General features: G+C 36.0%; 2 protein-coding genes across 4 annotated transcripts in view; one reads left to right on the forward strand and one right to left on the reverse strand.

Annotated features, from left to right (window-relative positions):
* Nucleotides 1-189: 189 nt before the first annotated feature.
* Nucleotides 190-3,881, reverse strand: sypl2b (synaptophysin-like 2b; the record flags this gene model as incomplete). Of its 3 annotated transcripts, none has more annotated exons than XM_079827047.1 (6): nucleotides 190-938; nucleotides 1,206-1,397; nucleotides 2,501-2,705; nucleotides 2,810-2,931; nucleotides 3,479-3,553; nucleotides 3,797-3,881. In XM_079827047.1, the coding sequence occupies 5 exons, from the start codon at nucleotides 3,545-3,547 to the stop codon at nucleotides 828-830; spliced, it is 699 nt and encodes a 232-aa protein (XP_079683173.1). In that variant the 3' UTR covers nucleotides 190-827. The 3 variants fall into 3 exon arrangements, with proteins under 3 accessions (XP_079683173.1, XP_079683174.1, XP_079683172.1); XM_079827048.1 differs by lacking the exon at nucleotides 3,797-3,881 and adding an exon at nucleotides 3,680-3,793; XM_079827046.1 differs by lacking the exon at nucleotides 3,797-3,881 and having other exon boundaries at nucleotides 3,479-3,568.
* Nucleotides 3,882-6,788: 2,907 nt separating this feature from the next.
* The window catches only part of sort1b (sortilin 1b), a 29,700-nt gene continuing 23,079 nt past the window's right edge, over nucleotides 6,789-13,409 (forward strand). Inside the window, exons 1-6 of the mRNA XM_079827964.1 lie at nucleotides 6,789-7,369; nucleotides 9,024-9,083; nucleotides 9,978-10,051; nucleotides 10,146-10,248; nucleotides 10,511-10,672; nucleotides 13,046-13,119. Of these exons, the coding sequence (XP_079684090.1) occupies nucleotides 7,106-7,369; nucleotides 9,024-9,083; nucleotides 9,978-10,051; nucleotides 10,146-10,248; nucleotides 10,511-10,672; nucleotides 13,046-13,119 (737 nt within the window). The 5' untranslated portion in view covers nucleotides 6,789-7,105. The remainder of the gene's footprint in view (nucleotides 7,370-9,023; nucleotides 9,084-9,977; nucleotides 10,052-10,145; nucleotides 10,249-10,510; nucleotides 10,673-13,045; nucleotides 13,120-13,409) is intronic.

Below are 13,409 nucleotides of genomic sequence, written 5' to 3' on the forward strand. Positions count from 1 at the left end.
ATATATATATATATATATATATATATATATATATATATATATATATATATATATATATATATATATATATAAAGTAGATAATTTGCCTTTTAAGTAAATTGTAAATTGGATTTAGACATTTCCATATGTAAATTACTAATTTGAAATTAGAAGTAGTACACATGGGTCAAAGCACAATATGACGCACAATAATACTAAAACATTAATTTCTTTTTTATTTAAAAAAGCCGCTATCATTGTTACACACAAACAAAACAATCAATTTTTTTTTTTTTTTTTACAACAGTCTTTCCTGGTTTGATGTAAACATTTCTTAAATATAGACTAAATTATAAGGCACACAGTTTAATTATTAAAAGGACAATTTAAACAAAAGTACAGTGGAAATGTAAGCTGACATGATGTTTTATAAGGCAAAAATAAACTAAAAACAATCTTTTTTGTGGGACATCATAACAACTGCAAATTCAAGTTATATATCTAATTCAGTCAAAAACATTCCATACATTTTGTTCATGTAACAAGTTCAAATGATATAGAAATGTGATAGTAAAGAAATGAAATGTAACATTTTAATGATGCAGTTTACTTCGTACAAACAGGTATATGGTAAGGTGCCCTTGTACCTTTTCTAAACATACAGCTTTGCTGTAGTGTGTATTAATATGCAAATATTTGAATAATACTGGAGATATACCTTTGGTGCGTTTGTGACACAGGTCACGCCAGGTAGACCCATAACATCAGTCGACATCGGTGCTATTTAGCACCACTTTAATACTGCAACAACACCCGCTTGATGAATGTGGATGTGACCTGCTGTTTAATTATGGCTGTCCTGCTCCCTCTTGCTGATTGGCTGACTTGTGTAATGGCGTCTCCTTGTAAAGGAACCAGCAGTTTCCTCCCCACAGGATAAGGTTGAGGAATCCAAAGACCTATAAAGATTCATAGATTCACATTAACCTAATTTGTATGGTTAAGAATTTATTTGATTCACTTTTTTAAAATAAAGTTCAAATTAAACCGTATAATATCATCAATTCATCATAATTACATTCAGAACATAAATACAAACAAAAGATGGTAATACAAATAAATATGTGGGAAAACAGGATAAATAAATATGTTAGTCTATTCAATCATCTAATTTGTTTAGCCAAGTCATTGGTTTAGCATTTCAATATACATTATAATTCTCTTACCACTGAAGAATTGAGGCGGCCCACTAAGGGGATGTGCCCAGGAGTGCATTTGTTTGATAATTGCTTACACACATCATTTAAGGACATAAGTGTAACTGGACTGGTTGCCCGTTTCACATCAGAGAGGCCTTTTCCCCAGGCAGACGAACACACCAGCCAGAGAAATGTGAAGAACGCAGTTAACAGTAGATCCTAAGGAGAGTTATACATGTAAATGAGTCTAAATACATATCAATATGTACATTCCAGCATATGATACAGAAACACACACACACACACATATATATTATATATATTATATTATATTATATATATATATATGGGGTAACGCAGCACTGTCTTATCATTTTAGAATACATTTGAGTATTTTTGAAAGTTGTTATGATGCTACTCTGTGCGTTCGCTTGGCAGCTACTATGAGACACTTGCTGCACACTGCAGAAAGCTAGATCGATATTAGGCATGGTAAAACATGGTACTCGCGGTAAATCAAGGAAAACGCTCTCAGGTTACATATGTAACCTATGTTCCCTTTGAAAGGGAACGAGATTTAAACAATAAGACTAACTGTGTTGAGCTGTACAACAATGATGAGTTTTCTGTCTATGAATGTATTGTTCACAGTTGCTCACCTGTCTAATAAACACATAATATATTATAGTGTCTTTGCTGTTCCCATGGTTTCTACAAAATAAAACCGAAAATTGAGGGTGACGCCGTGTCCTGGTTAAAACTGCTTATTTCTCTGGATTTAAACATTCTTGTAAACATTTGGGAAATGGAAGTACACAAGTCAACGAAATATATAATATTGTTCTAGTGGTTTTTGGATTTTTTAATCCAAAAATCTTACATATTGGGCTTTTGCACTAATGACTAATGTTCTGTATTTAACACTCAAACGCCTTTATCCTCAGGACACTTTGGGCTAAGAGTTGCAGCTGTTGTCAGAAAAACCCACCCCTTTGTTAATTCATTTACACAACAGTGGAACTCTTCACACCCTCACACAGTTCAAAAACGGTTCACAAAAGTTTCAAACACCAAACTAGGGATGTTAAAATCCTGCATAATACTGAATAGGCTAATAAAATGAAGGCCAGAAAGTTTATAAATAAACTTAATCAGGCATGCAGTGGCTGGATTTCATTTCTCGTACAAAAGCTTCAATGTCTGAGTCAGCCACTGAATATGAAAATGAATTTAAAGGCATGCACAGACATAGCGGAGGTTTAAGTATGCACAGAGCACTCTTAAAATAGCTACAACATGAACTTGAACCTATACACACTCACAATGCTGGGGCTACGAGGAGATTCGCGGTAGAGGTGCTGGTAACCCAGGTACAATATAAGAGTAGCTGTGCTGTACAGGAAAGCCAGAACTCCAACAGCTACAAAGAACTCAGCTGAAGATGAATAATCTCCAGTCAGTTGTTTGGTTTTAAACATTGTTCCATTCCGTTCGCAGGTTGGGACATTGTAACTGTGGGTATTGAGCCTTTGTATCAAATAATAAGAAGAAAGGAAATTATGAAATGGCAGAAAATATATTTATCAAAAACAACAAAATGCTTTTTTTCTGTGTATTTGAATTATGTTTACCTAAAAGGGTAGATGAAGGATGCATTTATTTCTTGGCTGGTTTTGCTGTTATTGCACAGGATGTTGAAACTGGTAGAGCCAGAATAACCCCCGGTTGTAGCAAAAGCAAAAATGGCAAATATCTGAAAAGACAGGTAGTGAATAAGCAGAGGTGAAATTGACAAATGTATGAATAAATAAGGTTCAAATGGAAACCAAAGGAAGTGTGCATCTATGGATTACATAACCCTGAGACCCAGCATATGAATAAATGCAATTTACCAAAACAAAAAACGTATTTTCACATATCCTCCTTACTTTCTACTTCCTCTTTTCAAAAAAAGAAATGCGAAAAAGAAAAGTGTTTTTTTTTTTAACACCTCAAAAGCTGTATTGTGGTAATATCTGACAATTGACTTGACATAAGGAACATAATAGAGGCATGATGCATACATTTATGCATTTATAGACACTTTATCTCGAGGCAGTCAACTATAAAGATAAAAGCATACAAAAAAATAGTAAATTAAAAAAGGTTTCTTAAAAGATAAACGCTTTGATAAAAGGCGTTCTGTGAGTTCACGTATGGGAATACTGTTTTGATTTTTTTTCTTCTCATATTAACGTTTGATGTAATTACACAGAATAGCTTAAAACAAAAGTAGGCTACATTAATTGAAAAGCACGTACCCATTCCAATACACGTATAAATGCAAGTGGTTCTTTCAAAGGGCTGAGATCTAGTTGAAACGCGCTCATCGTCTTCTGCAAATAAAGCATTAACAACGGCCAATCAAACAACCGTTACAACTGTCAGAAAATGGAGCAAAAATCAAACACCAGGAAATATTATGAAACGCGGCACATTTTGGAGCAGCAGCAATTTCTCACCAATTTAATCGAATCTGAGCAAAGTTTTGCATTTAGCTAGAGTAATTTAAAGTATGTAAAGCAGGAGACGCTGAGACTTTGTTACACTATAGAATAAGGCAGATTCAGAAAGATTACCTTGTGTAGTCCCCAGACGAATTTCAAAATTTGTCAAAGTTCTTCCCCTTTTTTGTTTCTGCACAAGACAAGAGACATGGCTTTGACCACGTGATTCGTGACGTGCTACCCTCACCCAGTCAAACGCATAGGCAGTAAAAGAGAGGGGAAAATGTGTTGAATTGTATTATCTTATGTTATCTTGTATTGTATTATCGTCATTTTTTTATTATCTTTGGAGCTTGCAGAAATATTTATATAATTTTAAGTGATTTGTATCAATTTTATTAATAGGCTATATTGTCTTATGAAATTAACATAAAACATAAATAGAATATAAAAAATATATAATATAAAAGTCTTGAAAATTATTAACTGCATTCAGCGTTGCTGTAGTACGACCATAAGAGGACGCTCTTATCACGATGTATTAACGATGCCGTAGAACGATAGTTCACCCAAAAATGAACATTCTGTCATCATTTACTCACCCTCAAGTTGTTCCAAACCTGTATGAATTTCTGTCTTCTGCTGAAAAAAACAACAACGATAATTTGAAAAATATGGAGAACCAAACAGTTGATGGACCCCATTGACTTCCATAGAATGAGGAAAAAATACTGGGCTGTATTAACTGGGCCCATTAACTGTTTGGTTTCCGACATTCTTTAAAATACACTTTTGTGTGTGTGTGTGTGTGTGTGTGTGTGTGTGTGTGTGTGTGTGTGTGTGTGTGTGTGTGTGTGGGCATGTTTTCGTGAAATATAAGGACACAAATGTGTATAATGACATGGGTATGACATAGGTATTACAAAAAGAGGGTGAAATATGAGGACGTTCCCCATGTCCTCACTTTTCAAAATGCTTATAAATCATACAGAACAAGTTTTTTTTCACAGAAAGTGAACTGCACAGTCTCCTGTGAGGGTTAGGTTTAGGGGCAGGGGCAGTGTAAGGGGATAGAAAATACGGTTTGTACAGTATAAAAGCCATTACGCCTATGGAATGTCCTCACATTTCACAAAAACAAACGTGTGTGTGTGTGTGTGTGTGTGTGTGTGTGTGTGTGTGTGTGTGTGTGTGTGTGTGTGTGTGTGTGTGTGTGTGTTTGTGTGTGTGTGTGTGTGTGTGTAGCAGAAAAAATAAATTCATACAGGTCTGGAACAACTTGAGGGTGAGTAAATTATGGCAGCAGAATGTTCATTTTAGGGTTAACTAGCCCTTTGACATCTGTAAAACTGACTCTTACAATGAATTTGCAATACCATCTTTTACTGTTTGTTATTAAAGGCATTTTTCTTAACTCATGGGTAAAAAAAAAATTTATAATTAACCTTTTAAAATATTGTCAAATGGTACTGAACTTATTTTGCCCCTGGCATTTTTTAACCGAGTATAGCTAAAATAATGTTAAGTGAACATCATTAACATACTGGGGATGTTGAAAAAGTAACACGTTCATATTCTCAGAGGGCCTAAAATGCATAGCTCATTGGGAGTTTCTTTCAGGTCCACTTGGGGTAATAAAAGCCTTTTTGTTTACACCTTAACTTTAAAAAGTTGCAGCTCTCAATGAATAGGCGGTGCCCAGACCTTATAGGCTACAGTCACTACTGAGGAATTCAGGTCACGATGTCTTGTGTGACAGGTTTTTCCACCCATGTATATTTTTTAAATGCCCTACAAAGTTAAAGGCATTACATTGGGCTGATATTTAAAATTATAATCTCCCTTGAAGAAGCAACAACGTCCATACTTTGCTTTTTATCCACTAATAGAAGAGACAGGATGAGTATCAATGGGAAGCACGTGGCTCTTGGCCAGCAGTGCAGATCTAGAATTAGCAGGACTGCAGATCAGAATTACAGGGCACCAATGGGAGCCACAATAAGGCTTTTTTTCTGTCACATGGTTTGTGATCATGGGATACTCTTTTCCATGCCAGAGCCTGCCATAAATCATATGTACACACAAACAAAATATAATAATAATAATAATAATAATAATAATAATAATAATAATAATAATAATAATAATAATAATAATAATAATAATAATAATAATAATAATAACAACAATGTAATTAAAGATGCTCTGTTACATAAATACATTGTAAAAATGTAAGACTGTTAAATGTCTTTATTTAAGCCCAATAAATGCTAAAATCTGAACTGTCAAACCGTTTAAAAGGTCAAACAGGGATAAGAAAGCAATGACCCGACCCTTCACTATCTTGTTTCCAGAGTCTTCTATAGCTGAAAAAAAAATTATATAAAAAAAAAAATTCAAAAAATTCTTGTTGGTTATACAATGATAAAATAATTAGAATCTGGGGGAAGATTCACTAAATTTGTTCATTATGATATGACTCAGAGAGACTACACAGTTATGTTGTGGGCTGAAGTGTGTCAACAGATGCTTCTTTCTTCCACGATGCACACTTGAAGGCTTCATTATTTTCCACTATGGTCTCACTGAGAATACTGACAATATGAGTCATGCACTTGCTACTATTTAGGCACATGAAATGATTTTGCTGGTGTAAAAATAATAAGAAGACAATGTGTGCAGATAAACCATACAGCTTGATATTCGTCTTATAAAAGAAATAGCTTCTGCAAACATTTAAATGTGGAGGATCATTGCTTTGGTCACATTTTCTGAGATGTCTTCATGCTGAGGCAAAACCCCCTGAATAAACTGATAAAGCATAGCTGATTTTACAACATGCCTTAACAGTTAAATTTTGCATGCGACATGTGGCTAAAGAGCAATAGGGTAACTGACATTATGAGTTTATAGACGTTAGATTAATAATTTACCAAAGTTGTTTTTACATATGAAACGCAAGCCTCATTTTTAAACACGATATTGTCATCTGAAGTGTGACGTGTCAAACTAACTTGACCACGCAGGCTCACAGAAACATGAACGCGCAGTTATGGACCAATCGGAAAAACGCACCAGTCGCTTCAGCCAATCAGGTAAAGGCCCTGCAAGGTGCATTCTTTTCACCGTTATTTTTATTTTTTGGGGGGTTGCTCGTGTTTGAAGTGTTTAACACGAAATACTGTCAAGGATACAGTCTTTTCCAGCATCTTGTATGGTCTGCGATTTTTTTTGCGTTCTGGAAATGATCTAGATTAAAAAAGGGGGTGTTGAAATGCTCTCTGAGGAGGCAGCACTAATGAAATGAGCAGCAGGACCTTTCGCTGTCACAGGCAGTCTGTTTTTGTTGATACCGCCAGCAGCCGCTCAGGAGGAAGACACTGAGGAATTAATGCGTATTTAAACAGCAGCACAATCGTGTTGGAAATACACTGAAGAAAAATGCGAGGCCTTGGACACTTTATAGCACTTTTATTTTTTCCCATGGCATTTTGTGTGGATTTCCATGTGGAACCAGGATCCTATAACGCGCACCGAGAGTATTTGAAGTCTCCACTAGCCGTCAGAAGTCTGACCGGGACGGGATCGGATGCAGATATTTCTCGGATCCATCGTCGTCACATCCAGAAAAGAAGCGCTGATGTGTTAGACACCTGTGATGGTTTAAAGGGATATGATGCCAAGTTAACTAGCAACACTCACAACGTAAGTTCACTCGAGGCACCGATGCAGCCCCGTAGCTCTGTCTCAAAACCTAATGATCTTCACCTAACCTTATAGCATTTTTAACAACATTTAGAGTTCTTATTGAAATAAGTTGAAACATGTATTCCATAAAACTAATTAGTATCTGTTTTTATGTTACCAACACTTTAACAATTTGTTAGTGCTAGTGAGTAATTCAATAGTGATGGCTAGAATCAAATACAAGGACTAGATACTGTTCAAGACAAATAAGTAACGTTAGTAACATAAATATATACTAGTTATTGATAAGAAATAACGTTACGTGTTTAATGTTTAAAGCTCACTAGATTTTGAAACATCCTGTTACATTTGTTTAGCTCAAACGCGTTCAAAGTTCTTGTAAAAGTACTTTAGTTTCGTGACAAACAAATGTAAGTACTGTAAAATGTGATTTAAAAAATGTGATACAAGTTTTCTTTTTCATTAGAACATTTTCAAAACAATTAAAAATGTTTTTATAGTTCCTGTCATAGCCCTCAGAATACATTTTCTGCTTTTATAACTATAAAATGTTGACGGTTTTGTTTGTCCTTGACAAGTAACGTTAGGAGTAACTTGGCTTGCAGCAGTTGTAGAACCAGTTAAACTTGTATAACAACCTGTTTAATATTTCTTTCCACGAATAGCTATGCCTTTCTAATTCATGTAAAGTTTCGCTAAACCATATAATGTATTATACAAGCAAGTACACGCCTTATATTACAGAATGGAAGAGTAAATAATACTGACACGTTATTGCTATTTAAAATAACTTCCTTTTCTCGGAATAGATTTGTGGTTGCTTCTTGTCAGATGAGGTGAAACATTCGAGGTGTTTGAGGGTTGGTTTTCGAAATATATGCTCATCTTTACTTCACCAAACCTCTGATTAACTTCCTTTCGGCCTTTATATAAATGTTCAATTCTAGACTGAGTTCACTAGATGGGATTAGAAGGTTTACTTGCTATTTAAAGGAACACATATGCAGCTCAGAGAAAGAAAGTGAAAGTTTTTTAGCCTATTAACAATATTTGCTTTATATGCATCATGATCAAACTATTAATGCATTTGTTCTCAGAGTTAAACAAAACAGTAGCTGTCAACCAGGGGACTAACCTCAGCAATAACTCAATAACTATTGTTTTTTTATTGAAAAACATTCAGAATCAAAATGAATTGTGTTTAATGAATTTATATCAACACTCACAGTTTCTGTTAATAAAAAAGTTAGTCATAATTACAGCAGAAATACCAGAGGAAATATCCAATATGGGGGGCCTTCAAATAATGTGTCTTTAAAATGGGAGACAAGAAGATTGCCACTTATTTAAATTGAAAATTTAACTCTGTTGTTTTGATATGTCATCAATTTCACAATTCATTCCTATTTTTCATTTCAGTAATTTGTCATCAGTCTTACATTGTTAAAGGTTGTGAGTATAGTTGCTAGGTTTCTGATTCAGTTTTTGTTTAAGGTTAGCATGTGCTTTGCATAGGCTGATAGCGTCTTTCTAGGACATGCAATAATCAAATCTTTATTGTGTGTGTGAAAAAAAGTCTTATATTTTGTCCATGATGATGCACCTTTTAGTATTGTTTTTGTTTAATATTAATAAAATATGTTTCTTTCAGTGGACTTTTCCAGATATCAGTGGATCCGTGTCTCTGGCCTGGGTGGGGGACGGAACTGGGGTGAGTTTCACTTTTGATTTATTATGTGTACTATCATACGCTTGCTGTTCTTAGTTGAAGTCTCCAGAAGAACCTTCCCTCGTACTAAACATTGTATTCAAGGTTAGATGAGGACTTTTTAGCTCTAGGTTTAAATTTAGACTGTCTAGGTAATCTTCACAGATCTCTTTGACTGCTCGCAGGGCTCACAAATAAAGATAAACACAACTATCAATATGGCCAAATGCAAACTCATAACCAGTCTGACCTTTCTCATGCCCCAGTGCACATTCAAGGCCATCTCGTGAAGTCTTGTTTTTCATAAAAACAATACATACACTACCATTCAAAATTTTGTCTCTAAGAAATCTCTTATGCTCACCAAGGTTGCATTTATTTGATCAAAATACAGTAAAACAGTAATATTGTGAAATATTATTACAATTTAAAATAACTCTTTGTTTCTATTTTAATATATTTAAAAATGCAATTTACTCCTGTGATGGCAAAGCTGAATTACTTCAGTCTTCAGGTGTCACATGATCCTTCAGAAATCATTCTAATGCGCTGATTTACTGCTTAGGAAACATTTCTTATTATTATCCTCAATGTTGAAAACAGTTGTGCTGCTTATTATTTTAGTGTAAATCTTGATACTTTAAAAAATGTTTTAGTGAATAGAAAGGTCCAAAAAAACGAATGTATTTAAAATAGAAATATTTTGTAACCTTATGAATGTCCCTGCTGTCACTTTTGATCAATGTATTGCATGTATGAAAGGATGATTTCTTTACTGATTTCTTTAAATAAATAAAAAAAGCAGGACGAGTCAGAAGTTTCCTATATAATATTTATAATTTCTTTGTTTTAAGGTTTGTGTCAAAGTAAATAATTGTCTCTATGTTTCAATCTTAGGTAGTGCTGGCCCTGACAACATTTCAGTTGCCAATAGTCTTCCTGCGATTCGGTCAATCTAAACTGTACAGGAGGTGAGTGCTGGTTTGAATCGTGTTTGTTCTTGTAATGCTAATGTAGTGTTTGCTTTACTCCATGTCTTTCTCGATCTTCCACTCCTTGTTACAGTGAAAACTATGGAAAGTCGTTTGAGGATGTCACAGAGCTCATCAACAAAACCTTCATCAACACTGACTTTGGGATCGCTATCGGTCCGGAAAACTCTGGCAAGGTGGGCAAGACGTGTCAAAAACCCAGCGTTTCAGTAGCTTCTTCCGATAAGCCCACGTGGGCTGGGCAGCTGAATCAGTTTGCTATGTTACAGATGTTTCTCAAGTTGCTGAATTGGCCTGTAGGCGCTTAAATGCAGCATGTCAGTCAAAGTAGACTAACTGAACGTCCTGATCTTTGCTGACGTTCCGACACTCAAAGCAATTATACGGATGTGTGACAGCACTTTAAAGTTGTCAAAGTCCTGATTTTCTTTCCCTCAGGTGATCCTCACAGGAGATGCTTCTGGAGGCACTGGGGCCAGAATTTTCCGTTCAAAAGACTTTGCCAAAAGTTTCATCCGCACAGAATTGCCCTTCCACCCTCTAATGCAGATAATGTACAACCCTCAAAACTCTGATGTGCTTGCAGCCATCAGCATCAAGGTGAGAGCCTTTTAAATTGATGTTATTTCTTTACAGATTAAAACTTTAGGGCATCGAACAGAAAGTTACTTAAAGCCATTTGATCAGTGAATTTAATCAGTGTAGATTTTTACACTTTATTCCACAAAGTATGCATCATGACCACATATTGCATTTAAGTCTCATAGGGTGCGTCTCAATCAACTCCCTAGTTTAGTAGTCAGGGCACTGATTAGGGAATCAGTCAATGGGCTGACTCCCTGTCCCTGATCAGTGCCCTTACTACTGAATTAGGGAGCTGATTGAGACGCACCCACAGTGAAGTTCAAAACTGCCATCAACACATATTGGGTTTCCTGAACTGATTAGAGTTTAATTTTGTGCTTATCTAAATGACGTAATAGCATTTTAACTCTTTCCCTGCCATTGACAAGTTTTTCCGTCATTTGTGACACAACACTTCCTTGCCACTGACAAGTTTTTCCGGCAATCCATGCTTTCACTGTTATATGGTAGGGGGTGCTGTTATGGATCTTCTGAAATAGTACAGCATCTCTGCATCCAAAACAAACGAAGACAAAGATCTGCTTTAAGCAGGGCTGTGTCCGAAATCACTCTCTATACCTAAATTATTTGAGAGGACAGCCATTTGTAGTGGTGTCCGTTATCGAGTGCACTCATTCAATCTCACATTGCACTGCAATAACGAGTGTACAGCCGACAAACGCTCAACGGTTGTCCGAATTCACTTACTTGTTTTCATTCGCTCCTTCAAGTGAACTGTATTAGTGAACTAACGTAGGGAATAGTGATTGAGGGTTTAAAGGGTTAGTTCACCCAAAAATGAAAATTCTGTCATTAATTACTTACCCTCATGTTGTTCGACACCCATAAGACCTCCGTTCATCTTCAGAACACAAATGAAGATATTTTAGTTGAAATCTGATGGCTCTGAAAGGCCTCCATTGGCACAATGCACGGTACACTCTCAAGACCCTTAAAAGGTACTAAAGACGTCGTTACAAAGTCCATCTCACTACAGTAGTTCTACAATAACTTTATGGAGTGACGAGAATAGTTTTTGTGCGCAAAAAACCCCTAAATAACGACTTATATAGTGATGACGATTTCAAAACACGGCATCATGAAGCTTCAAAGCGTTATGAATCAGTGAGTCGAATCATGATTCGGATCGCGTGTCAAACTGCTGAAATTTGGCGATCCAAAATGCTTTTTTTGCGCACAAAAACTATTCTCGTCACTCCATAAAGTTATTGTAGAACCACTGTAGTGAGATGGACTTTGTAACGACGTCTTTAGTACCTTTTAAGGGTCTTGAGAGTGTACCGTGCATTGTGCCAATGGAGGCCTTTCTGAGCCATCGGATTTCAACTAAAATATCTTCATTTGTGTTCCGAAGATGAACGGAGGTCTTAGGGGTGTCGAATGTCATGAGGGTAAGTAATTAATGACAGAATTTTCATTTTTGGGTGAACTAACCCTTTAAGGGGGGATCTCAGATTCAGCCCAGGTGCTGCGTCCCAATTCAGAGGCTGCATCCTTCGAAAGGCCGATTGCATCACCGCTGTGCGACAAATGCTGTCCCAAATCTGAAGGCTCCTTCAAATACGCCCTTCCTTTCCCATGAAATGAAGGATATAACAGATGGATCACAGCTGCTGTCACAGTTTCTAGGCGATAAGAAGAATCCTCCGTAGGCTAGATCGTCCCATTTAACAACGCTCGTTCTGACCTTTGTGGCTTTCAAAGGTGTGTCCTTTAAATTGGGACACAGCTAGAGGGGCCAGATAGAACTGTTTTTTTTTCTTGCACAAGTAAGCTAACGTGGTCATTAAACATTCAACAGCATACAAATCAAAACTGCCTAGTGTTACCACGAAAAATGCAAGAGGTACTGTATATATGACTGTATATAAGCTTTGGGGGTGATGGACGCGATTTGATCATCATTCTGAATCTGATCCAGACGTAGTCTTTGACAAAAACGCTTTTTTTTGTGAAACAGACCCCCATTTAAGTGCTGATAAAAAAGAATAAATAAAGCTAGAATATATATATATTACTCAGTATATACTGACTGTTTACATGTTCATACAACAAAATAATCTGGGGGCCATGAAAGTTTTGTGAATATGATCAAAAATGCTGATGCTGGATTGCAACTTAAAAATAAAAATACTGGCAAGGAAAGAGTTAAATATACTTATTGTAAATATTTGCTATTCACCTCCTTCTCAGGTATATTTGTAAAAATGAGAAGATGATATATAAAAGATATACATATTGTAAATGCTTTTTTTCTTTTTTATGCATTTCAAGTGGTGCATTGCTGCTTTTGAACATTAGCATGATATCATATTCCTGCTGTTTCAGAATGATCTCTGGATCTCTAAAGACTTTGGTACAACATGGATGAAAATTCATGAGATGGTGTGTGTGGTGAAATGGTAAGATCTTTAAATGATTGTAAAAACCTCTTAGGCCCTAGGAATGTGCTTTGTGTTTGTGAAGACACAAAGAGGTCTGGGTGGAGTGACTTTAAATAGGATGTTTTACTTTTTGACTAGTCACTTTTGGGAGTTCTGTATTGTCTTTTCACGGCTGCACATCCAGGACACACAAAAACACAAACATGCAAATACGTCCACCATGGCAGCAACACGAGACATTCTCTGCTGAGTCACTGTGTTTTTCCACACGGCTCAGCTTTCAAATGTCCGAGGACGCGCTGCTGCTC

This window comes from Gobio gobio (assembly GCF_949357685.1).
Source record: "Gobio gobio genome assembly, chromosome: 10".
Lineage (NCBI taxonomy): Eukaryota > Metazoa > Chordata > Actinopteri > Cypriniformes > Gobionidae > Gobio > Gobio gobio.